Source organism: Taudactylus pleione, unplaced genomic scaffold (assembly GCF_031769625.1).
Source record: "Taudactylus pleione unplaced genomic scaffold, aTauple2 ptg000290l, whole genome shotgun sequence".
Classification (NCBI taxonomy): Eukaryota; Metazoa; Chordata; class Amphibia; order Anura; family Myobatrachidae; genus Taudactylus; species Taudactylus pleione.
In genome coordinates, this window is record NW_028284692.1 from 12,044,737 (window position 1) to 12,070,551 (window position 25,815).

At 40.4% G+C, this 25,815-nt stretch overlaps 1 protein-coding gene across 1 annotated transcript in view; it reads left to right on the forward strand.

The window, feature by feature from the left end:
* The first annotated feature begins 2,226 nt into the window (after nt 1–2,226).
* LOC148511903 (myosin-4-like) overlaps nt 2,227–25,815 on the forward strand; it is a 60,616-nt gene continuing 37,027 nt past the window's right edge. Inside the window, exons 1-20 of the mRNA XM_088482739.1 lie at nt 2,227–2,430; nt 3,752–3,895; nt 4,900–5,056; nt 5,674–5,701; nt 6,947–7,067; nt 7,288–7,380; nt 9,382–9,445; nt 10,172–10,270; nt 12,954–13,057; nt 14,285–14,423; nt 14,979–15,085; nt 15,167–15,316; nt 15,408–15,578; nt 17,001–17,310; nt 17,586–17,641; nt 17,726–17,813; nt 18,810–18,927; nt 19,087–19,210; nt 19,486–19,622; nt 21,698–21,953. Of these exons, the coding sequence (XP_088338865.1) occupies nt 2,227–2,430; nt 3,752–3,895; nt 4,900–5,056; nt 5,674–5,701; nt 6,947–7,067; nt 7,288–7,380; nt 9,382–9,445; nt 10,172–10,270; nt 12,954–13,057; nt 14,285–14,423; nt 14,979–15,085; nt 15,167–15,316; nt 15,408–15,578; nt 17,001–17,310; nt 17,586–17,641; nt 17,726–17,813; nt 18,810–18,927; nt 19,087–19,210; nt 19,486–19,622; nt 21,698–21,953 (2,670 nt within the window). The remainder of the gene's footprint in view (nt 2,431–3,751; nt 3,896–4,899; nt 5,057–5,673; nt 5,702–6,946; nt 7,068–7,287; nt 7,381–9,381; nt 9,446–10,171; nt 10,271–12,953; nt 13,058–14,284; nt 14,424–14,978; nt 15,086–15,166; nt 15,317–15,407; nt 15,579–17,000; nt 17,311–17,585; nt 17,642–17,725; nt 17,814–18,809; nt 18,928–19,086; nt 19,211–19,485; nt 19,623–21,697; nt 21,954–25,815) is intronic.

Consider the following 25,815-nt stretch of genomic DNA (forward strand, 5'->3'; position numbering starts at 1 on the left):
TATCAAGTTGAGACATGGATGCTGATTATTATTTTTTTTTGCTAATCTATACAGTACAGTACTTTAAACTAGGGATGTGCAGGCTCGGATAGGTTCGAGTTTGCACGTGGAGTTCGGACTTTTCCCTCCAAAAAAACGGAACTCAGAAAGAGGCAAAACGTCATCTTACATGGACGAACATCATCATTCCTGGACTGTCCAGGAATGATGATGCTCGTCCATGTAAGATGACGTTTTGCCTCTTTCTGAGTTCCGTTTTTTTGGAGGGAAAAATCCGAACTCCACGTGCAAACTCGAACCTATCCGAGCCTGCACATCCCTACTTTAAACCTCTAAAAACAGGTTAACAACCATTTTAATACAGTATTATTATTTTTATTTTTTATTAAAACATCATGTACGACCTAGAGTGAAATTTAGTTCTTTGAAATCTGTAGCTCACGTTAGCGCAAATTAAAAACATATTAAATAAAAAAATCTGCAAATTACTGTATTCAGGGGAATTAAGTTAAGAGCAACGAGCACAAAATTACTTTGGAACGGTTGGGCCAAGGCACTTCAGTAGCTTCGCTAATTTTGCCTAGTACCCCATAGAGCAGGGGTGGCCAAAGCATAGATTGCTATTGATCAGTCGACACATGACTGGTGGATCGCGGTGGATGTCCAACAGCAGCCAACAAGGCTGATTCTTATTTGCTACCTGCACTGAAGCCGCTGCTGGTTGAAGCCACGGCTAGCTGAAGCTTCGATTGTCTCTGTCAGCTGTCACGTGTGACTGCAATAGTCACTAAGAATCAGTGTGATTCTTATTGGCTGAGGCTGTCACTTGTAACAGTCACCATTGCACCGGTGCCAGGTACACTCCCATGGGGCTAACCGGCCAGAACAAGGAACTTACTGTCACCTGCAGTCACAGATAATACGAGGCAGACATTTCCTGAGCAGCTATTCAGATAATTGTAATGGCCATTGTGAGGCACGCTAATGGACAGGAGGTGGTATTTGAGAGGAAAACTAGTGGGCAGAGGGGCATGTACAGTAAGTGACAGTTTAGTGGACAGGGGTGGCATGCGAGTGACAGGTTGGTGGGCAGAAGCAGCATGTTTGTTATAGGTTGGGAGACAGGGCTGCCATGTAAGTGACAGGTTGGTGGGCAGGGGGTGAAAGATTGTTGGACAGGGATGATATGTGAATGAAGAGCAGTTGTAGAGTATCTGGAGTTGTTTAGTACATTATCCAGCTACAAAACACCCTTTAATTATATACAAATTTGTTTGTTTTGTGAGCTTATGTTTCATTGGCTCAGAGCTCTAAATAGCATACTTTCCAACCGTCCCAATTTTGGCGGGATGGTCCCCACACCCTTTGCTGTGAGGCCGCGTCCCCTTTTCTGGACGGCGTAGACACATGCAAATGTCCTTACTTGGTAGGTTGAACAAGATTTATTTAGAGTAAATCGCCATGTCCAAAAGTCTGTCCATCCCTGCCATAGAGGTTCGCAGGAATATTAATGATGTTTGGCTACCATACAAAGGGCTAATGTAACCATCAAACGTTGTGAAGGCACATTGTGCTGAACTGAACTCCCCTCAAAAATATTGTTTATAGGCAAAATAAGTGGTATAAAAGGTCTGTGATCCTGGTCACTAAGAGACCTCTCTTTGGGCCTTGCAACATATTAAACCTGTGCTACTGAAGTTTTCAGTCTACTTTTCAAATTTCTAAAAAAAGGCTTTCTCTACTTATATTAAACATTTAAATAGCTGTATTGAAAGCATGTATTTTACCTGTGTATTACCGGGTGACATAGCTGTAAAGAATGTTTCAGTCATATTTTTTTATTATTATTGTTAAAGAAAATAAAAAAATGGAAACCACAGTTACTTCTCTTCCGAGTATGGTATTTTCATTCAACTTGATTAGAGGGAATTGGTTACACCAATACTAAAGTGAAAGATGTATGTACAGTACAGTATATCTTTAGAACTGTGTAATGCTAATAAATTTAATGTAGAATCTGTAGCACAAGCCAGGATAACACTTCAGAATAAATTTGTTGCCATTGTCTGAGGCTAAAACTTGACAAAATGTGAATAGAATTCTCTTGGATGTGACATATTGTCATAATGGTGTATCAGAATGCTCTCAGAAATATGAGTTTATTCTCCTACCTTTTCAGCAATTCCATACTGTTTTGTAGAAAATTGTTTAATTTTCCAGGAAACCATGAGTGGAGACCATGAAATGTTAGCCTTTGGGGAGGCCGCACAGTATCTGCGCAAGTCGGAGAAAGAGCGTATAGAGGACCAAAATCAGCCTTTTGATGCCAAAACCTTTGTGTACGTTACGGATAGTAAACAGCTGTATGTGAAGGGAGTTATTCAGAGCAGAGACGGGAAAAATGTGACGGTGAAACCCGACAGTGGAAGTGTAAGTTTTATTTGTCTTCCATTCTTCTTAGACCTAGGACAGATGGTCATCTTGTAGATAGTTTGGAGCACAGAGCATAAAATGTATTCTACTTTCATGATTATTAGGGCTCACATAAATTTTAACAGGACTAATGTGACCCAAGGCTTGCAGAAGCTCTACAATGCCACTATAAGATTCCAAATAGGGTACAGCATTTATCCCATTATCTTGTAGCATCAGGAGTCTGAATTATTAGAAAATTTACATTATGAGTGGAAAAAAGGGACTTGTCCTGGGAAAACTGAGATCTACTGTATGGCAGAATAAGTAATTATCTGAAATGTTTTGTGTATGTACTCCCTGCTTGTATGTGCATCTCCTTTCCTGATACCATACTTATACCTTTACATTATCAACACATTCTATTGTATTTTGTTTTGTCTACATCCACCAAAGCTTTGTCCTTGGACACTTCTCCTCTCCCACACTGGATCTCTTCCCTCTTATCAGCTCCTTCAGTCTCCAATATCACTTGCACGCCGATGAAACACAAGTTTGCTACTATTTTCCCAACCTCTTCTTTTTTGCCCTCTCCTGTGTCACTTGCTGCCTGCTGGCTATTTCCACTTGGAAACAACCTCAACCTCTAAAAACCAGAATTAGTGTCTTTCCCCCTGCCACGGCACCCTTCAACCCTTTTCAAACACCCATCCCTCGACAATGCCTCCCTCTCTTCTGTTTGCTGAGTGTTATTTATTATTGTTATTTTTCTCCTATATTGAGTCCCTCTACCAATCCTGCCATTTCCACCTCCTTAATATTTCTATGGTCAGGCCATTCCTCAACCTGAAAGTTACTAAAACACTCTTTCATTCTCTTATCAATTATCTCCTGTACAACCTTAATATGTGGGTCACTGGCCTACCAATCTCCTGTTTCACTCCCATTCAATCTACCCTCAACTCTGCTGCCTGCTCCATTTTTCTCTTTCACCACACCAGCTCTTTGCAAGGAAGATCAGTCTTGCTGTAGCACTAGGAAGGACTGAAACAGATGGGTGAGAGGAACGCTAGTTGAAGTGATAGATGATGAGAGAATGGATGAGTCTTTGCCGTATCTATAGTAAGAAAGGACATAATCTAGCAATACTTCGAAGATGGAGGTGACATGACAGGAAAAGATACTGGATGTGGGAAGTAAAGCACAGGGAAGCACCTGAATGGATGAATATTACTTGATGTTTTCCTAAACATAAATGAAAGTATTTTACAGTACAGAAAAAATCAAGTATTTTCCACTCCATCTTTATAACCTAAATATTTCTCAATATTTTTTCCAGGTCGTAACTGTGAAAGAAGATGATATTTTTCCAAGAAACCCACCCAAGTTTGATAAGATTGAAGACATGGTTTTACTTACTCACCTTAATGAGCCATCTGTTCTCTTCAACCTCAAAGAGCGTTATGCAGCTTGGATGATCTATGTAAGGCGTCAATCTGATACACTCTGATCAAAATATTTATTAGAATTGGTAAAAGAAATAGAAACATTGATTAGATTAGAAATATGTATCCATCCTTCTGCATATTTCTGTGTCTCTAAGTGGTCTACATGTCCTCAGCTCCACCCCTTCCTTAAGGCTCATACACACTACTAGAGGATGTGCTGAGCAATATTGGTGGAAGATATTGGTGAAAGATATTGGGTGTACACACTGAACGATATCGTTAATGATATCGTTCAGTGACGTCATCCTGCCACATCCCTGAACAGGCACTTTCTGACGATATTGTAAGATTGGCCTACATGTTTGCACGACAGCAAACATCGTTAACGACCCACGAGAGTGTGCATCTTTGGTTGTTTGGTGCATACACACTGAACGATATGAACGATATATCGTTGAACGATATCATTATCGTTCACTTTTATCGTCTAGTGTGTATGCCCCATTACTGTCTGTAACAGCCAAGTACAGTAAAGGAGGGGGTTGGCACTGACTACAGCATCATGGAGATTGTGTTAAGGGACATTTTATCTAAAGCTAACAAAAGCTACAGCTGGAGTGACATGCCTTCAATTTAAACTTTTAACTAATTAAAATATATTTGACTTTTTCTGTTACTTTTCTTAATTCCACTTTCTCATTCAGTTCCACCAACAATACTGTTTGCTGTTCTCTGTAATGTCAAAGATGACTCTTTTTACAGACTTTCACTTATACGGCTGTTTTCATGCACCTTCCCTGCTTACCACAAAAACAAACACTGTCCCTGATATACAGTAGCGATCAATTTTTCTTTATCTGCCCCATGATATTGGAAGATTAGTGAATCAGGTAAAAGTATTTGTATTTAGGCAAAGGTCAAAACCCGAGCAATAAGGACAACTAGGTGAATTCATAATGACACAGAAACCTCAGACTATGTTTAACATGGAGAGACAGCTTAAATCCTGACTTTATATCTGACATATGTTTTCTTGTAGACATACTCAGGTTTATTCTGTGTTACTGTGAATCCGTACAAGTGGCTGCCTGTGTACAACCCCGAGGTGGTCAATGCCTACAGAGGCAAGAAGCGTATGGAGGCCCCACCACACATCTTCTCAATCTCTGACAATGCCTATCAGTTCATGCTGACTGGTAAGATTACAATGCTGTCAATATGGTTTATTACAACAGTATGGTTAGTTTACAGTAGGGGTGGGCAATAAGTGGTCCCCCAGATGTTGTAGAACTACACATCCCAGCATGCCCTGCAACAGTTTTGCTATTTGGCCATGCTAAAACTTTTGCAAGGCATGCTGGGATTTGTAGTTCAAAACAGCTGGAGGGTCGCTTATTACCCACCCCTGGTTTACAGCTTTCTAAGATCAAGCTAAAATTGAACGTTAAAAGAAATAAATAGTGGTATTAGAAAGTTGATCAAGTTATCCTTTCTTTCCCAGCTCCCTAATAATGACATTACTGTAAGCTACAAGTATAAGGCACTACATGAATACAGAATGTATGGGATAGACCACAGGTTCTCAAACTTGGTCCTCTGGACCCCAAACAGTGCATGTTTTCCAGGTCTCCTCACAGAAACACAAGTGAAATAATTAGCTCCACCTGTGGATCTTTTAAATTGTGACAGTGAGTAATGAATACACCTGTGCACCTGCTTAGTGATCTGGAAAACATGAACTGTGTGGGGTCCTGAAGGCCGAGTTTGAGAACCTCTGGGATAGACTATGTAAAACATGTTGTTTTTTTTTCAGATCGAGAGAACCAATCTATACTCATTACGTAAGTAAAATATTATCGTCTTAACATATGTAGCTGAATATTCTTTTCTTCCTGTAAAAGATTTTCTCCTGGGCCTCCATCAAGCAAGTAAATATTAATAAACCTTTATATTATAAAGCATGAATAGCCTAAATCACCATACAAATCATACAGCATATGAGTTGAGCATATGACCTGGTTCTGTGTCTCGGCATCCGGTCATTAGGTCTACAGTGAAATGGTAGTCAATGTTTCGGTAGATAATGGAAGTTAGACAGGCAATAGGTCGACAGGGTCTGAAGGTCGACAGGGTCTGAAGGTCGACACACTAAATATCTACTAGTAAGAAGGTTGACAGGGTCATTAGGTTGACACACAAATGGTCGACAAAGACATGGTCGACACATGTTTTTTAGGGTTAGGGTTAAGCACTTACCGGAGGGCTAGGGTTAGGCACTTACCCCGACGGTTAGGGTTAGGCACCTACCGTAGAGTTAGGCACTACAAGGGACGGTTATGGTCAGGCACCTACCACGACAGTTAGGGTTAGACACCAGGAGGGAGAGTTAGGGTTAAGCACCAAGGGGAGGGTTAGGGTGAAGATTTGGGCTAGAAAACAAAGCAAAAAAATGTAAACCATGTCAGTGTCGACCATTTGTGCGTCGACCTAATGACCCTGTTGACCTTCTTACCAGTCGACCTTTAATGTGTCGACCTTCAGACCCTGTCGGCCTATTGCCTGTCTAACTTCCATTGTCTACCCAAACATGGTCTACCTTTTTATTGTAGACCCCTGTATCACAGATTTGGTAAAAAATAGAGGGGAAACCTTGATTTATAGCCACCACAAATATCTTAAAACAATTGCAGGCCAGGAGGTGACTGTAGACCTCAATTAAAAGGCCAAGTGGAGCTTTATGTTTGAAGAGATCAGTTCACTAACCCAGAATCCCAATAATGAAAAGCAAAGACAGATAGTAGCAATACTCTGCCATGAAAGCCTAAGGAGGTCATTTCTGAATCATAACATACTGTAGGCACAATGTTATACTCCCTTTGGCAATGCTTTATGCCTCAATTTGTGTGTATGCACCTTGATTTCCCCCCAGCAATTGGGTTTGTGGAATAAAAGGGCATCGTTTGCAGTGGAGAATTATGTTTATTGGAGTGATGTTTTTTATTTAAATTTTTGGTATTGATTATCGGTTTAATAAGGCTCACTATAATAAGATTTTTCAAATAATTAAGTTTGATCTTTCATTTTAGTGGGGAATCTGGTGCTGGAAAAACTGTGAACACGAAACGTGTAATTCAGTATTTTGCAACAATTGCAGCTACTGGAGAATCTGGAAAGAAAAAAGAAACTGTGTCAGTGAGCAAGATGCAGGTGAGATGGAGGTATAGAGGGCAACGATCAGGCTCAAGTAGATTAACATATTACAGTAATAGGATATTTCTAATGGTTTGCAATAGCTTAGGAGGGAGAAGAAAGGGAGCATGAGAGGTGTTTCGATAATATAAGGAACATTCTGTTAAAAATGTATTACACCTACTTTTCTAAGAAAGTTTAGCAAGGATATAGCAATAAATGTGTTGCTTTATTTCAGGGAAATCTGGAAGATCAGATTATCCAGGCTAATCCTCTTCTGGAGGCCTTCGGTAATGCCAAAACTGTGAGGAATGACAACTCTTCCCGTTTTGTAAGTTTATATTTTGAATAATTTAAAACTGATCACATCTGCCTAGGCAATGATTTTAACAATAGGAACTCAGCGTGCTAAAAGGTGGTCCTGAATAGAAGAAGCTGTAACATTTGCAGATCTAAGTTCCTTCATTAAATGAGATCTACACACAAAATGTTATACTCCAGGATGTGTGCACAAAACAATGTGTTCTCTGATAAAGAAAACGTTACAGGGAGGGGACCACACAGGAAAGGAAGATTCCAATGGCTGGGTACTGTGCAGTAAGACAAAGATGTAGACAGGAAAGAAAGCGATTAAAGGTGGTAGTCAGCCAAGCCAAAATCGTAACATGAGTGGTAGAACAGACACAAATATCTGTATTATAGGCAATTGGAGTTCCATAATCTGGCAAGAAAACATTCTACTGGACCCCCTTCTACAGAAGTAGAGATGAGCCATGCAATGAAATCTGACATGCCAATTCAGACTTGAGAGACATTGCTGGTTTGCTAGCATTCCATTGCTTTAAGCAGGCACATGACTGTTTGTGTTCCACAAATGGATGCATGCGCCTCTGCTGTTTGTGGTCTTGCCTGGAATGGAGGCAAATTGCTATGTGACACCTGATTACCTACTGTAAATCTCAAGTTGCCAAAATTTTGAATCTTAATGACCTTGCAACATTGTATACCTTAAGGCGTGTAAGCCATATGAAGGGGAGGTCTAATGTGGAGGTAACCTGTTGCCCAGGACTGTCACGCCTCCTGTATTTTAAAATAGGAAGAAAGATAAGTATGTGTTCATCTAGCAGTGAAAGTAAACACTGGTGCAAGAACAATGGGATAATTAAAATCAGTAATGGACAGGTATATTTTCTCTCTACTTCTGGTAAGCTGTATTTCAAAATTAAAACAAATTTTAACTGGCTGTTAATCTTCAAGATCTTTGTTTGAAATTATATAAGAAGTGGTACTGGAGAGACAACACCTCACAAATGGAAAGAGAACATTCATATATGTATGCATGTTACAATTTTGTACTTACTGTCATCTGTTTTAAAAATGACAGTTGGGAGCTGATTGGCTGGAGCACCATTATCGCACACAACTAGTTTTATCACTCGTTGTGAATGATAAAACTCGTTGATAAATGAGGCCCATATGGTTGTTATCAGAGGGCAAAAAGCCCTATTGCCAGCAAAAATGGGAGTTCTCACCTGCAGAAGGGCTTTTTTTTCCCTCTCACCCTAGGGGGCCTATTTATCAAGTAATATTTGCAAGATATTCTCTGAAAACAGATATTTTCGGGGGATACCCACAAATATTAAGAATCCCCTGAATTTATGAAGGAGATATTTGTAGTGGACCCTCCATTTCCGACAGCGAACATCCCAGAGCTTGACCTCAAGTTTCAAACAACACAACGAACGGTAATTAACAAATACTGCTCGTTGATAAATAAAGGCAGCCTACTGATTTGAATGTATGAACGAAAAAAAAAATGCTGCATTACAGAAGCAAAATAAAAACTTTAATAAATAACAGCAGCACTAGTTTTAATTCACGACAAGTTTAAAACACCTTAAACTCGTTAGTAAATGGAGCCCTTAATTATTACCTCAGTCAATTTGATTTAATCACCTGTGCTCAACCATGGATATCGCTAAAATGTGAACTGTTGGGGTGCCTTGAGGACCACGTTTGGGAACATCTGGTCTTAGATGTTTCAATATACAGTATTTTAACTTTTAAAAAAAAAAATCTTTATCTAACTGAATGACCAGATATACAGTAGGCCAGCTCATATACTGTACATACTTTCAAAGTAATGACTTTGAAGAATTTTGTTGGCGATAAGGGATTTTATTGCCACAATAAGTGTTATAAAATAAATAAATATAAAAATAAATCAGCCTTATTGCCGGATAAAGGTGCCTGATCATAAAATATACAATTTTTCTTCAATGATTTGTAAATATTGGAATAATTGTACTAATTTATAATTTACTCGACGCAGGGTAAATTCATCCGTATCCACTTTGGAGCTACAGGAAAACTGTCATCAGCAGATATTGAAACATGTAAGTGATATAGAATATTCTGTTTATATTATAGATTATTATATTACCTGTATATTATGTGCTAAAACCTAAAACATCAACAAACAATATTTGATTTTTCTGGTATGTAAATATATATATATATATATATATGTATATATATATATATATATATATATATATATATATATATATATATATATACTGTATATGTATATATTTTTGTATTTCTTAAGATACTATTACATTTATATCTGTCCAAATCAAATTTTAGAGTTGGAAGCTAAGCTCGTTTCGTATATTATTTCAAAGATGATAATGATAGCTTTACTGTTCTTTGGGCTCGATTTAATTCAACGTAAATTGAATAGCACTAGAAATGAGCTCCCGGAGTTATTCAATTCAGCACGCTGTCAAGCCTGACTAAGGATTTCTTCTCGCACCCTTCCTGTGAGCAGAAATCTGACAAAACTCCTGGCGTGATGCTGTTTTCTGCCCTTAGCGCAGCGGAAACAGCATCGCACCAGGCAGTTAAGTCGGAGAATGCTCGTTCTCACGACTAAACACCATGTTTAAGGCACGAGAATGAGTATTCTCCGACATAACAGCGCGCTCAATTGAATAGCTCAGTGAGCTCCTTCCTGGCGCTATTCAATTTGAGTTGAATTGAATCAAGCCCTTTGAGGAGTTAATTGTTATGATTTTGTACTTTAAAATTAACCAAACTATATATGCATATTTTTACAGATTTGCTGGAAAAGTCCAGAGTGACCTTTCAACTTCCAAATGAGCGGAGTTACCATATATTTTATCAGATTCAGTCCAATAAAAAGCCAGATATTGTTGGTAAGTTCAGACCGTCATTATCTGAGGCTTTGATGAACTGACCTATCTATCTATCTATCTATCTATCTATCTATCTATCTATCTATCTATCTATCTATCTATCTATCCCAGTCACATAATGTGATCTTCCTGATGTATTGAGTGCCTTACATTTGGCATGTCCCCTGAATTGTGTTTCAGAGGTGTGTGTGTATCTAAATTTATTTAAAGGCTTGAGCTGTGGGCCAAAGCTTCTTTGTTCCAGACTTTCTTCATTTTCTAGGATTAAAATTTGACCTTTTCAAAGTATAGATTGTTGGCCACTTTTGTGTTTTTGGGCTTCTAAGTTTATGACTTCTAATATAGCTACTGTTGTTTTCAGTGTCTGACAGGGTGCGTTGGATAGCCTTTAGAGGTATGCGCTGATATTCTTTTATAGCAAAATTGTTGGAGTTTACTACAGTAGGTGTTTTGGTATTCCCCAGGTATTGGTTATCCATTTGGGTGGCAATGATCTGGGGAAGACAATGGTCATGGATTTGTGGTGCTCTATTATTGGTGACCTTGCATGGGTGTCAGTGGCCTGGCCTTCATGTAAAATCATATGGGCCTTCATGTACCCATGTTCGTTTTGGAAGGTGTTTGCAATTTTGCTGCCATAGATGAAGCCAGAAAAAAGGTTAATGCAGCAGTGGGGTAAATTTATTCTGGAAAATGATGGTGGTTTCCTGCATTTACTGTAGGTATTAAATTTCAGTTTCATTATTTGTATCATACTGATGGGGTCTATTTGACTGATGAGGGGTTTTGTTATTTATTGAGGATCTGTTTTGGGTCTTTGCTTTGGCTGTTTAGCTCAGTATAGTGGCGGTGCAGTGATTCTTTGGTCAGAGCTTTGCTGTGGTGGGAAAGAACGACAGATCACCAGTCTGGATGCAGTTATTTAAGTTTGGGTGCACCCTGATGATGGCAGCATCATCACCCTACCACAGTGGTTCTCAAACTGGGGTACTAGTAACCCACAGGGGTATACGCTGAGCCATTCAGGGGTACTGTAATGGTGTAGCGGGATATCGAGGTGATAAATAGACACATAGTATAAGCAGTGTTCTAGAGATTTGTAGCTCTATGCATACAGTAGGACCTTGATAACAAAATTAACTGTAAAAGAAATGCATGTGTGGACTATAGTTTTATTGTCAGTTTAACATTTTTCATAGATTGAAATATGTGAGAAATATATATATGTAGAATTAATTCTAGACTCATGTAATTTTTTTTTATTGCTTTTATATATATTGGGCTCTATTTACTACAATCCGCATATTGAATGCGGATTGTAGTGTGATATTACCGAGTGAATTCGCATTGCGAATTCAGACAATATCACAGGGATTTACTATAAATCCCTTGCAGGAACAGAGCTTGCGATAAAGCTCTGTCCCTGCGGATCCCATCCGCACTCTAGTCGTGGTATTTTCGGAAAAAATACCGCGACTAAGAGCCCACGCATGCGCCGACCGACCACCGCTACTACCCCCCCACCGACGCTAAGCCCCGCCCCTGGCGCTAAGCCCCGCCCCCCGCAATTGCGGACCCCCGCAACCCCCCCTCCCTTCATTACACTTACCTGCATCCTCCTGTCCTCCGGTGGTCTTCTCCGGGCTTCCCGATCAGGTGATCTCCCATACTGCACTGGGGCCCGATCACCTGATGACCGGGCCGCAGTGCACTATGGGAGACCAGCTGACCGGAGAGGAGCCATCACCGGAGGCCCGATCACCGGTCCCTGGATTCAGGTAAGTAAAAAAAAAAATGTTTAATTTTTTTTTTCTTTTTTTTACAGCAATCAGCTTGCGGTCTGCTTAGACCACATAGCTGATTACTGGTACCGGCTCCCGCCTCTGCTCTCCCTGTTAGAGCAGAGTGGGAGCCCGGTAACCGGGGGAGACCCTGGATAACGCCACCTCCAGGTGGCGTTATTATCACAGGGCTTCCCCCGGTATTTTTTTACAATTTATTTTTAGTAACTATGGTCGGATCACATTTCCCATTACAATTATGGGAAATGCGATCTGCTTTACTAAAAATAAGTGATACTGGGGGTTGGAGTAGAATTTTACTAATTCTACCCCAATTGCCCTGTAATAACTACAGGTGAAACTAAAATAATGTGAAAAGGGTGTGAAAACACCCTTTTTCACTTTATTTTAGTAAAAATAATGTTAATAAATAGAGCCCATAGTGGTGCCTAAAATTTTTTATCTAATAGCAATTATATTAATTAGAAATGTATAACATTGCAAATGTTGGAGGTGTAAATAATGCAAATGGACTGCCAGGGAGTACTCTGGTGGATACTGATTGAGAACCACTGCCCTATCAGGTGAGTAGTCAACTTAGAAGGTTGAATGGATACCCCTGTTGTGTTATAATGGTATTGGTGCACATTGGGCGGTATCTGCCTACAATGCATGTTGTTGTTTGTTATTGTGCATTGTGTACTGTGCTGATTCTGGACGTCTTTTCTTTGCCACCATACTTTCCCTTAAATATATATTCAAATAAATAAATAGCTAACAATTTTTTTTAGCCAAATTTATGATCCTATGTCTTTATTATTATATTGCGTTGTTAGGTGATTTGCATGCAGGACACCCCTCATCCAATAGATGTTTAATTGCTGATCTATTTTTTTTTTCAGAAATGCTGCTGATAACAACCAATCCTTACGATTATCTTTACACCAGCCGGGGAGAAATATCTGTCCAAAGTATAGATGATGCGGCGGAGCTCATAGCTACTGATGTAAGTAACATGGAACATGCTCTGCTTGCAACTACTAGCTATAATTTAAATTTTAGATAAGACTGTGGACTATTTTAGAGATTTAGGGGCCTATTCATCATCACTTATTGAACATTGCACATGCGGAAACACTGATTTCTGCTTGTAATAGGTAATTTTTTTTTATTAGGGCCTGTTGTGGCTGTCCCTTATATAGCAACTCTGAAAGTGTTTGGAATTTGCCTGCGGAAACTGACAACATCTTCAGGTGCCATTACTCCCCTGCATCCCGTTCCTTCCTATTGGAAAGAGTTCTGGAGCGTGAAGAGAGATAATCTCTGTGTGCATGAGTGTACTCAGTTCACACATGTGCACTTACAGTCTGGCAGTGTAAATTCCCACCTCTAGTAATTAGCCAGGAAAGTGTCAGTGATAGGGATCGCAGGACAGCTGCTTTCAGAGCGGGTGCACCGAAACTGGAGCAATTCTTATTTGCTCCAGTACTTTAGTATCTACGGCCTCAATTTGAGGCAAGTTGGATACCCCATTATAAGAGGCCCTCGATAATGAATAAGCCCTTAATTGACCAATAGCAACAGGCAATTTATTATAAGGATTCTCTAGTCAATATTGGTAAAAACAACTGTAACTTACTCTTCTACATACCTCTAAGAGCAAGTTATATCAAAGTGATTTTGTGGTAAAATCTCTCAAAACTGCCATTTTCAGAGGTTCCCTGGTTCACTTTAGGAGATATTTGTTACAGACCCTCGGCAAACCAGTTGTATTACATAAGAACAGAGTCATCATATAATGCTGGTAGTGTTTCTCCCAAGAATTAGATGCAGTATTTTTTAATGCCGGTAAGTCCTTGATAATGTGTGCCAATGAACACATATTAGATGCAATCATTAATATATCTTGTCCTAAGACACATATTCCAGCAAGACCTAATATTTTTAGACAGCAATATCAGGTAGATAAAACAAAGACAGTTCGAATTCAAATTAAGGAATTTTCTAATACACTTCAAAGAACATATGGGAGTAATAACACAGGTTATCATTGGCGTTACCTTGTTGTCACTTTGTAAATTTTTCTTTAACGACAAGACAAAGAAAGGTTGAGCTAACTAAAGGTTGGAACATTTGTGGTTTCCTATTTAGAAGTAAACACCACTTCCCCCTTTCTCTTGGCTTTTGCATGGTTTAGTGTTGTGGCTAAATCCAATTTACTTTATCATCTCAGGAGGCTATAGATATCCTAGGCTTTAATCAAGAAGAGAAGATGGGCATCTATAAACTGACAGGTGCTGTAATGCACTATGGTAATATGAAGTTCAAGCAGAAGCCACGTGAGGATCAGGCTGAGCCCGATGGCACAGAAGGTGAGAAAGATGTTTGGTGAAGTACTGTCATAGATTAGAGATGGGAACACTTCTTGAATGGTAGGTGGAGCTGCATTTCCTAGATGTGTGCTGAGATTTGGGGACTTTGGAGAAGTAAAAAGTAAGGAAGAGTTCCTAATTAAAAATCAGGAATCCCCCAGATAGTTTTCTTAGTCACAATTTGATGAATAGCATGGTGCTTTCATAAAACAAGCAGAAAATCTATGACTGAATGGTGTTGATGGAACATATATATAACCAGTCCGTAATGGGACAACCTTCAAAGCAGAGGTGACACAGTCAGAAATTATACAGCAGCTGCAAATACAGTTTTCGGAGTATACATAAGATGAAAGCCTTACTATTTAATGCTGTTAATGTATAGTTCTGCTCCTTTGAAGCACAAAAGAAAACACATGAGGCCCCTTGAATGAGATCATATAGTCAACTACTGGTAGGAGGTATCACTCAATTTGTGTAGAGCTGAAGTAATTATCTTAGTGTTATCTGTCGTCTTGGAATAAGATTAGACTTTTTCTCCTAGATGCAGACAAGTGGCGTACTTGATGGGCCTCAATTCGTCTGATCTGGTTAAAGCTCTCTGTAATCCAAGGGTTAAAGTTGGGAATGAGTTTGTTACAAAAAGCCAGAATGTACAACAGGTGAGCCTTGTGGTAATTGTTATTCTTTCTATTGACTTCTTCAAAGCAACTGAACACATTTTTGATATATTTATATTCTAGGTATACAACTCAACTGGTGCTCTGGCCAGGTCTGTTTATGAAAAACTGTTTTTATGGATGGTGACTCGTATCAACCAGCAGCTCGACACAAAGCAGTCTCGGCAGTATTTCATTGGTGTTTTGGACATTGCTGGATTTGAGATTTTTGATGTAAGTTGGACTTTATGGTCTGGATATATGTTTATTTATGTTCTTGACCCATGTGTTTATCTTTTGCTATTTGTTCCTTTGAATATTCAAGTTCAACACTTTTGAACAACTTTGCATCAACTTCACCAATGAGAAATTACAACAGTTCTTCAACCATCACATGTTTGTGCTTGAACAAGAGGAGTATAAGAAGGAAGGAATCGAGTGGGAGTTCATTGACTTCGGCATGGACTTGGCTGCCTGCATTCAGCTTATTGAGAAGGTATTTATGGTTACAATATTACTATAGTGACTAACAATGTGACATGGTGATGACAAAAAGGAAAGGGTGAGATGATTGTGCACATCAGTGTATTCAACAAATGGGGTTACTGGAATGTAAATACTTAAAATGTCACCAAAAATTCTATGAGTTTAACATAACTAATATTGCATAAATAATAGCTTTGATAAAGATGTCCTACATACACAGCCAGAATAAAAATGAGGGAGTTTTTTTTTAATAATATTTATACTTTTTTTTAGGAAAACTCTGACATATATTTAACTTTGGGTAACATTTAGAACAGAAAAAATTAAAGATAGAAATATAAAGTTTAAAGCTGGCTGTGTTGAAATAAGAAAAATAAAATAATTTACTTTGATGGTCAACACAACACCTCTGAAGCTGTGACCTGCTAATAACAATTACTTCATTACTGTGTCAATCAGGAACAGTTAGATAACTGAAATCTCCATTGGATTTCATCCTAACCCCCACCCCATCACCTAGCCACACCCCTTTTACACAGCTCATTCCCATCGATTAAATCAGGGGTCCTCAACTCCAGTCCTCAAGTACCATGTTTTGTGGATTTCTTTAATCATGCCTAGACCAATAATTTTATTTTCTGGTACTTGTGTACTTTACGGACTCATTGCAGAGAGAACCCACTTTACGGACTCATTGCAGAGAGAACCCAAGTATCCTACACTCATTATTATTATTATCAATCATGGTAATGTCTAAATCCCCTTCATGGAGAGGACCCTGTTGTCATCAGCCAGTGTCCAGCGTCATTCTCTACCATCCAAGTGGGCACAGTGGGGGAATATAACCTTATGGCGAGAGTAGCGAGCCACCGAGCCCGAAGCATGGCGAGCGTAGCGAGCCCGCGAGGGGACAACTTTCTTCTTTAGGTGTGGACAACTTTCGGTACTTGTGTACGTAAAGTACACAAGTACCATTTAAAGCATTCATTGGGTTCTCTCTGCAATGAGTCTGTAAAGTACACAAGTACCCATTTTCTGATATCAGTTATTATCCTACCTGCTTCCACAGCCAGACATCCTTAAAACATGACTTGTTAGGAAAACTTGAGAGTTCAGATTGATAACCACTGGTTTAAATGGTCCTGTTTCACAACAGAATATAGCATGTGTTCTCCATCATTTAATCTTCTCCCCTTTCCTCAAGTTAATTTCAGGACCTCGGCAGCTGTAACATTCAATTGAATGTACACCACTTGATTCATTTCTGCTGATTCAAATATTTTCTAATGAAAAACAAAAAAGCAGAAACAATAAGGCCCTCTCTAGGCAAAGATCTGTTATGCTTTATGTTAAAGACAACTGAGTGTTCAGTAATACTGTAGGTTCTGATGCTTTCTGCTCTGTACTATCACATGTGTCTTTATTCTGCCAGCCAATGGGAATATTTTCAATCCTTGAAGAAGAGTGCATGTTTCCAAAGGCCTCTGATACCACCTTTAAGAACAAGCTCTATGACCAACATATAGGCAAATCGCCTAATTTCCAGAAGCCCAAACCAGGCAAAAACAAAAGCGAAGCTCACTTTTCACTAGTACATTATGCGGGTACTGTGGATTATAATGTCACCGGTTGGCTGGAGAAGAACAAGGACCCACTGAATGAGACTGTGGTTGGATTGTACCAGAAATCATCTGTCAAACTTCTTGCCACAATCTCTTCTACTTTCTCTATTACAGAAACAGGTACATATTCCTTTATTCCATCCTATGGTTAACTCACGAACATCATAAGATCCTTGAAACTGTGGCCTGATTCAGAGTTGTACGCTATTGGCACAGCAGCTGTGTCTTTGAAAGATTTGAGACAGTATTTGGCTAAATCAGCTTCAGTAGAATTTAGTGAGTCTCATGCATTTTTACTCCTAATATAAATGACTATTCAGAACTTTTTGAACGACAGACAGTACAGTATCCTCCAAAATAGATCACTATATCACTCGTGTTTTTCTGACATTCAGCTGGTGGAAGCAAGAAGAAAGGATCTTCTTTCCAGACTGTGTCGGCATTGTTCAGGGTACAGTATGCTCATCATTCTTTTTGAAAAATCAAGTCTGCTCATATAACAGTTTCCTCTGACTTATCAAATGTCCTTCTACAGGAAAACTTGACCAAACTTATGACCAACTTGAAGACAACTCATCCTCACTTTGTTCGTTGCCTCATTCCAAATGAAACTAAGACTCCAGGTAAAATGTATATGTGGTATTAAATCTGCTCAAGTTAGGAACTTCTGGTCTGGAGTATGGTGCAATGTACTGTTTCTTCTGAGCAATTAGGAAATAGTGTTAAAAAATGAAAAAGTTCTAAAAGTGTATTTTGTAAGACCTCACAGAACAGGAAACATGGGTTGCTTAAGTTTATTGGTCTGCACATGGATTCAATTACTGTAAGTCAATCATTAAGCGCCTTAGGGCCTGATTCAGACCCACTCGCGAGCGGCTGTCCGCTCGCAAGTGGGTCGATGTTCTGGACTGAGCTCCGTCGTGCGCATGCGCCAGACGCGACGAGCGAAGGAAAGTCCTTCGCTCGTTGTGTCTGATCAAAGGGGGCGTGCTGTCGATGTTGATTGACAGCACGCCCCCTTTGGTAGGCGTGCCGGGGGCGTGCCTCCCTGACGGGGGCGTTCCCACGGGAACGCCTCCCGTCAGAAGCCGGCCCACTGACATCACTAGTGATGTCAGTGGGAGTGATTTTGGCTCTGATAGAGCCAAAATCACTCCGGAGCTTGCGGTTGCAAACCACAACCGCAGACTCCGGCTCGCAGTTTCAATGGCCGCGATGGTCAAGACCATCGCGGCCATCAAACTGCACGCTCATATAGCCTGTGGGTGGTGACCCACAGCAATACGAGCGTCCAGGAGGACGCTCCATTTTCATGGAGGCCGGCCCTCATTCAGAGCGTGCGCTCTGCTCAGAGCGTACGGCTCTGAATGAGGGCCTTAGTCTCCAAATTTTTTTGGGACTTGGTGACAGTGTGTGACATAGTTTAGAGCAAGAAGACTTTACTTTCATGATTATCACTATAACATTTTACACAAATTGTTCCCCCAGTAGAAAAGATGAGTACACAGTCATGAGATTAGCACAAAGTAGGGTAGAAATTCAGGAGGCATTAGGGACTGTAACACAGAAAAAGATACCTAATAACTACCTAATAATGACAATAATATTTAAATTTATAGGAGAGATGGATAATCAACTTGTCATCCACCAGCTACGGTGTAACGGTGTGCTGGAAGGTATCCGCATTTGCAGAAAGGGGTTTCCAAGTAGGGTCCACTATGGGGACTTTAAGCAACGGTAAAATCAATATGTCATTATATGCCTTTGTTTTTTGGAGATTTACCCTTCAAATATCAACTCCTGCTAGTAAGCAATAGATAAAGAAAATTAGTCATTAGAGTTATTGATAACTTTTTTAATAAAGACGTTTTATATACATTCTCGTTCCCATGCTAGGTATAAGGTCCTGAATGCCAGTGCCATACCTGATGGCCATTTCATTGACAGTAAGAAGGCCTGTGAGAAGCTGCTTGGCTCTTTAGACATTGATCACACCCAGTACAAGTTTGGCCACACAAAGGTTTGTATTATTGTCTTGGACATATTTCTTGCACATATATCTTGTGCAACACACAATCTTTTGGGCTCCCCATCCCTTATCAGACACCTTCCTAAATCACAGGCTATTATGACATTGTGTATTACTGCCCTATGTATCTAAAATACATGGTGATCATCTCCGTATCTTTAACGTCCTATTCTATGCCATAAAATATACATCAAACTCACATAGACTTATACCAGCTAGTACTGTCCTCTATATATAAACATGTGGAAAATGTTATTCTACTGTAGGTCTTCTTCAAAGCAGGACTTCTTGGTCTTCTGGAAGAGATGAGAGACGAGCGTCTGGCATCGCTGATCACGCGTACCCAAGCTATATGTAGAGGATATCTCATGAGAGAAGAGTTCAAGAAGATGATACAAAGAAGGTAAAATGTTTAGACATCAGCAGCGGCTTCTGCCCTCTTACCTGAGGGGGGCTGCCGCTGCTGCTAGTCTGGCCATGGCCGGCTGGGTCACGGCTCCTGCGCAGTGAATCTGGCAGGCGCTGGGACCAGTGCTTGCGCATGAGCCACAGTGGCGCCACGCATGCACATAACACTGGGAGCTGCATTTGTAGCAGTCCTGAGAAGCTGTGAAGGGCTGCCCAAAAGGCAGAGCAGCGGCTTCAAGTGCTAATCACAGCCTGGACTGGCAGTCCCTGTCCTTTGCGTGTCTGGCAGGTGGCGCTTCCAATGGGAAGCCACCTCCATGTCATAGTGAAACCAATGTAGTCACAGACTGCAACTGGCTCACTAAAGTAGCGGATTTTACTTGGGGGGCAGCAGCCCACTGCCCTAGGTAAAATCCGCCACATTATTAGTATTTTATCATAGAGAGCAGTGGTTCTCAAACTCGGTCCTCAGGACCCCACACAGGTCACATTTTCATGGTAACCCAGCAAGTGCACAGGTGTATTCATTACTCACTGACACATTTTAAAAGTTCCACAGGTGGAGCTAATTATTTCACTTGCGATTCTGTGAGGAGATCTGGAAAACATGCACTGTTTGGGGTCCTGAGGACCATGTTTGAGAACCTGTGATATAGAGCATAACATTTTACCATTTAATTTATTGTGTGCCTTGAACACATGCAGACAAAATGATATGTACACTGCCACAAGAAGACAAAATAAATAGGGGGGTATTTATCAAAGCTTGGAGAGAGATACAATTGTGAGAGATAAAATACTAACCAATCAGGTGCTAACTTACATTTTACAGGCTGTGTTTGAAAAATTACAGTTAGGAGCTGAATTGTTGGTACTGTGGGGGTCATTCAGACCTGGTTGCAAGCACCGATGTGCTCGCAACCGGGTCGATGGGTAGCCTTGCGCATGCGCAGCGGCCGCACTGCGCGTGCGCAATCCCCGGAGCGAGAGAGAAACTCTCTCGCTCCGGAGCTCGCTACAAAAGGGGCGGGTGTCGATGTTGATCGACAGCTCGCCCCTTTTTGTAGGCAGGCCGGGGGGTGGTTTCCAAAACGGAGGCATTCCTTAAGGAACACCTACCGTTTTGTGAGCGGCCGCACTGACATCATCAGTGATGTCAGTGGGGAGCTTCCTGCTCCATCAGAGCAGAAAACTCCCTGGGGCTTGCGAGTGCCCAGACCCAACCTTAGGGTCTGGTCGCAAGCCCCGATGGTCGCGATGGTGATCACCATCGCGACCATCACCCTGGTCGCTAGCTAAGCTGTAGGTGGTAACCCACAGCTTAGCTTGCGACCAGGAGGCCGCACCAAAAAAAAGAAGCGCCCGCCCTCATTCAGAGAGAGCGATCGCTTCTTGCGACCGCCTCTGAATGAGGTCCTGTGTCTGTCACAATTATATCTCTCTCCAAGCTCTGATAAGTACAGTATTTGGACAGGGAAAGTAGAAGTTCCTTGTGGTTACATTTATCCTATACTTGATTTCTTTCTTTTTTGGAAATGTGTGACATGTGGAGAAAGTACTGCTAAGTCACAAAGAACTTGATAGCCAAATCTACAGTGACTATAATTACAAACATCTGTATTCTCCAAATATAAATATTATTACAATTTGAAGTGTAGCCTCAGACATGTTGTCTTGGTTTTCACTATAGAAACTAACAAGGTAGGTAAGATTTAGATTTTTAATTAATATATTTTGCTCTAGTTATTCTAATAATGCTGTTATGATAGATTAAAATACCCAGGTTCTCAGTACTCTTGAGTGTATGGAGAATCCTTCCTATGCACTTATTGTTACGATTTACAGGAAAATTTGTCAGGGCTGTATAACTATATCACACACATGTTGATCATGGTCAACAATTATAATTTTAGTGCAGTTGCTTGAGGGTTAGTCTACTCTGTAAATGTGTGTCTCCCCTTTAGTATGTAAGGACTAATTGTAACGCAAACTCTTAGAGGTCGGAAACCTCCAGTGGTGCAGAAGGGCTTACAGTACATCTGTTTTGTTTGCTTTGCAATGTTTTGACAGAGACGCTATAACAACTATTCAGTACAATATTCGAGCATTTATGAATGTTAAGCACTGGCCATGGATGAAATTGTATTTCAAGATTAAGCCACTGCTGAAGAGTGCAGAGACAGAAAAAGAAATGCAGAATCTTAAAGAAGAACTTGAAAAGACCAAAGAGGAATTGGCAAAATCAGAAACACGAAGAAAAGAAATTGAAGAAAAACTGGTGTCCCTAACGCAGGAAAAAAATGACCTCCTACTGCAAGTGCATTCGGTAGGTACAAATATAGCCAGCTTTGGTTAGGTAAATCATGCTCTTCAACCTAAATGTAGTACTGAATTCTGTATTTGCACAGTTCTTGAACATAGTACACATACAACCCTATCTAAATCTGAAAATTAAAAAAGTTTTCAGACCTATGAACGTAAGATCCATTGTACAATGTTAACTCATTATCCCACTGCTGCTCTATTAAAAGAATAAGATCACTTTGCAACACTACTACAAGCCGCCCAAGCCCCTCCCACATCCTTAGGATGGTGACCTCATGGTATCTGCTGCAGGACAAAACCTGACACTTACTGTATTTATCCAAAGCATCTCCCAAAAAGGGAACCGCTATCCCTCTCTAAGATAAACCACAACTTAGGGCCTTATTCAGCAGGCCCCTGACCCGTTCTGCTCATGTGCAGAATGGGTCTGCGATCCCGCATGCAGACTGGCAGCAGACTGTCAGTGATTGACAGTCTGCTGCCATTTGTGGGCGGGGAGGGGGCGGCGATGGCCACGGAGGCATGTCACTGCCGTTGCAGTATGGGGAGTAGGAAAGAGACCAGGATCTCCGTCGACTGAGGGAGATTTCCTGGCTTCTTCCTCTCATCTGTGGCGGGCGGCTTGCGTGATCCCATGGGTCACCTTAGCCGGCCGATGTTCCCTTATTTATGTTACATTTTTACACATTTATTTTTTATTTTACTAACACTTCTAACACTAAGCAGCCACTTTCACTTACCTAACACTTCACTGCTATTTTTTATTTGTGTGGTACCCTGGGGTGGTTTGGCTTGGTTGGTTTGGGGGTGCCCCACGACCCCAGACCTGAACCACTATAATGTTAGAGACTTACCCGATGAGGTTACCTTGACGTTGGTGGGTAAGCTCATAACTTTGGCCAAATTTATGCCAAAAACCTTGTATACTGTATGATGTATAATTATTAATGGTTGTATGGTGCATCGGCTCTCCTCCTGTGTTCTATGTTGTAGTACTAAGTCTCAGCTAGGTAGCACATCCCAATAGAAAGAGCTAGGGTGTGCAGTCCAGACCCCTTTTTCCCTAAAATATTTAATAAATACCATAAAATACTCACTAATGTGCATTTTTTATTATTATTATTATTATTATTATTATTGTTATTATTATTATTATCCTTAATTTATATGGCACCACAAGGGGTCTGCAACGCCTTACAAAGTACATAAACACATGCAGTATGAACAAAATAAGAACAAAATTGATTTACAGTACAAAACATTGCAGAATATAGACTACAAGGTTTATAAACATCATCAGTCATAATACCCAAATAAGCAGCGTCGGCAGAACCCATAGGTTTGGTGGCATTGTTGGCAGCGTGGAGGAGATGATGGTATAAGTGCAGGAAGGAAAAGTACATGGGAAGAGGGCCCTGCAGATGAGAGCTTACAGTCTGTGTATGTAGCAAGTATAATGACTAATCCCTACTCCCTAAACTCTAGTCAGGGTTAATTAGGAACCAGCATCCCATATACAGTAAATCGCTAAAGCGAGTAAATGAGTTGAATCAAAACAGGGTCATACTATATATGGATTCAGATTCATTCACTATACACTATCTCCTGGAAATTACATATATTTGCAGATTATGGGCCATTAAAAATGGCACTCATAGTATAGGATGGTTGTGGCAATTGCAAGGGGCACAAGACTGACTACAAACAGAACTAGGCTAGGACAGGCTGGGCTGGTCACACTTTAAAAAGGGGAACCTTGGGGTCCTCCTATGTGACACATAATCAAGTTGTCCAACACAGGATTGAATTCCCCATAGAAAATAGGCCTGCAAAAAAGCACCGGCTAGGATCTATAGTGGCAAAAAAATAAATAAATATATATATATATATATATATATATATATATTGTTTAAAAAATACACACAAACACTGTGGAAAAGTCATAAATACACTTAAATAAATATTCCCTAACACCCTCGTGCCAATTTATTATACACTTAAATGCATTTTTCAGTCTTCCAGCTTTTAATTCTTATTACTTAACAAAAAGAAAGACAACAAGTACACAATACATACTGCTCTTTGCGGAGCCCCATCCATTAACCAATACAGAACAGATTAGTTTATAGTTTAGTACATACCCTCCAACATTTCACAGTTGAAAACCGATACAGGGGCGTGGCCACATATAAAGGGGTGTGGTTACAGATAAAGGGGCATATCCACGGGTACTGTACACTGGACTGGAGGCAGCTGGCGCTGGCTGGTTACTGTTACTGTTCACTTTGAAGTTTATCTATTTATATCACTGGGGCTTTGTTTTTTTGAGTTCCTACGAACAAGCTGTGCTTTTTTCTCTTACATGCGGATAGTGCAGCTGGCAAGTAGTTGGACTTTCTTCCTTAAGATTCTTCACTACACACTGGCGCTGGCTGGTTCATACCTTGTGTATAAACACAGACTCCCTCTACACTGGCTGACGCTGGCTAGTTTAAAACTTAGTCTAACACTACCTTGCCCTTCTGTACACCGGCGTTGGCGTGATGTTGTCATTACGTCAGCATCAGTGCAGACTGCAGAGAACCACAGAGGACGGAGCCGCCTGTCACTCAGCAGCGCTGTGGGAGTCCAGTGTCCCAGCAGTGCTGCTAAAGAAATTGGGATATTGTACAGCCCATTTGCCGGTACAGACCATTAAAAAAACGGTACTGTACTGGCTAAAACGGTATAGTTGGAGGGTATGTTAGTATATATTGCTTTTCGCCTCCAAGGTGACTAATAATTCTAAAGTACTTCACTAAGAGTAATTTTAGCCTACGTAAATAGCAATGGGCAGAGAACCACTCACTGGGTATTTCACACCTCCTAATTCTCTCAGGTTTAAATACTACTCTTATCCTGTTTCATTAAAGATTAGAAGCGTGTCGTCTGTAGCAAAACAGTTGCTATTTTGTAGTACACTTTATGGGTGACTGACATATTATTATAGTGACAGGTCTAGTTCTACCTTCAATATTAATTGTATGGAACTGCCTTTCATTCTAAAGCTGCATACACACGTTACGATCTGCAGAACCAACAATATCGCTGAACGATTTCCCTTAAACTTTCTGTAGTGCAGTACAAATGATATTGGGTGTACACACTGATAGATATCTATGATAGATATCTTTCAGTGAAGCCATCCTGCCACATCTCTGAACATGCAAATCGTGATGAAATGCATGTACAGAAGACCATAGATATCGTTATCAATCATGTGGGAACGCGCATCGTTGGTCATTCGTTGATCGTTCACTGCATAAAAATGAACGATATGAACGATTTATCGTTGAACAATATCGTTATCATTCATATCGTTCATAGATATCGGACCGTGTGAACGCACCATAAGAGTGGTACCTGCAATCATTTTATCCAGTAGTCTAATGCACAAATTGATGAATGATTCTATAGATTTGTTTGTGTATAGACTTATGGGAATCTTCACCATCTATACAGCATAATAGCTCTGTAACTTGTTCACAGGAAATTGTGTTTTACCATTCACAAGAGAATGGTGAAGCTAGTGATAGATTAAATCACCACTAATTCACAATTAGTGATCAGATGTGGAGGCAAATGTCGCCGCCGCCGCCGTATACGAAGATGCAGCGACAGCAACATTTGTGTCCACCTCTGAATATATACAAAAGTCACGGTAGGTGTCTTGTGTATGAGTATGCTCACTGCCCGATTCTCTGATCCCGTGCCTGCATCCCAGTGGCAAACGCAGGATTTCTAGAGGGGGGTTTCCAAATGCTTGATTTTATAGTGAGTGTGGCCAGTCCATGAAGAGGGCAGAATTAGTATGTAACCAACTT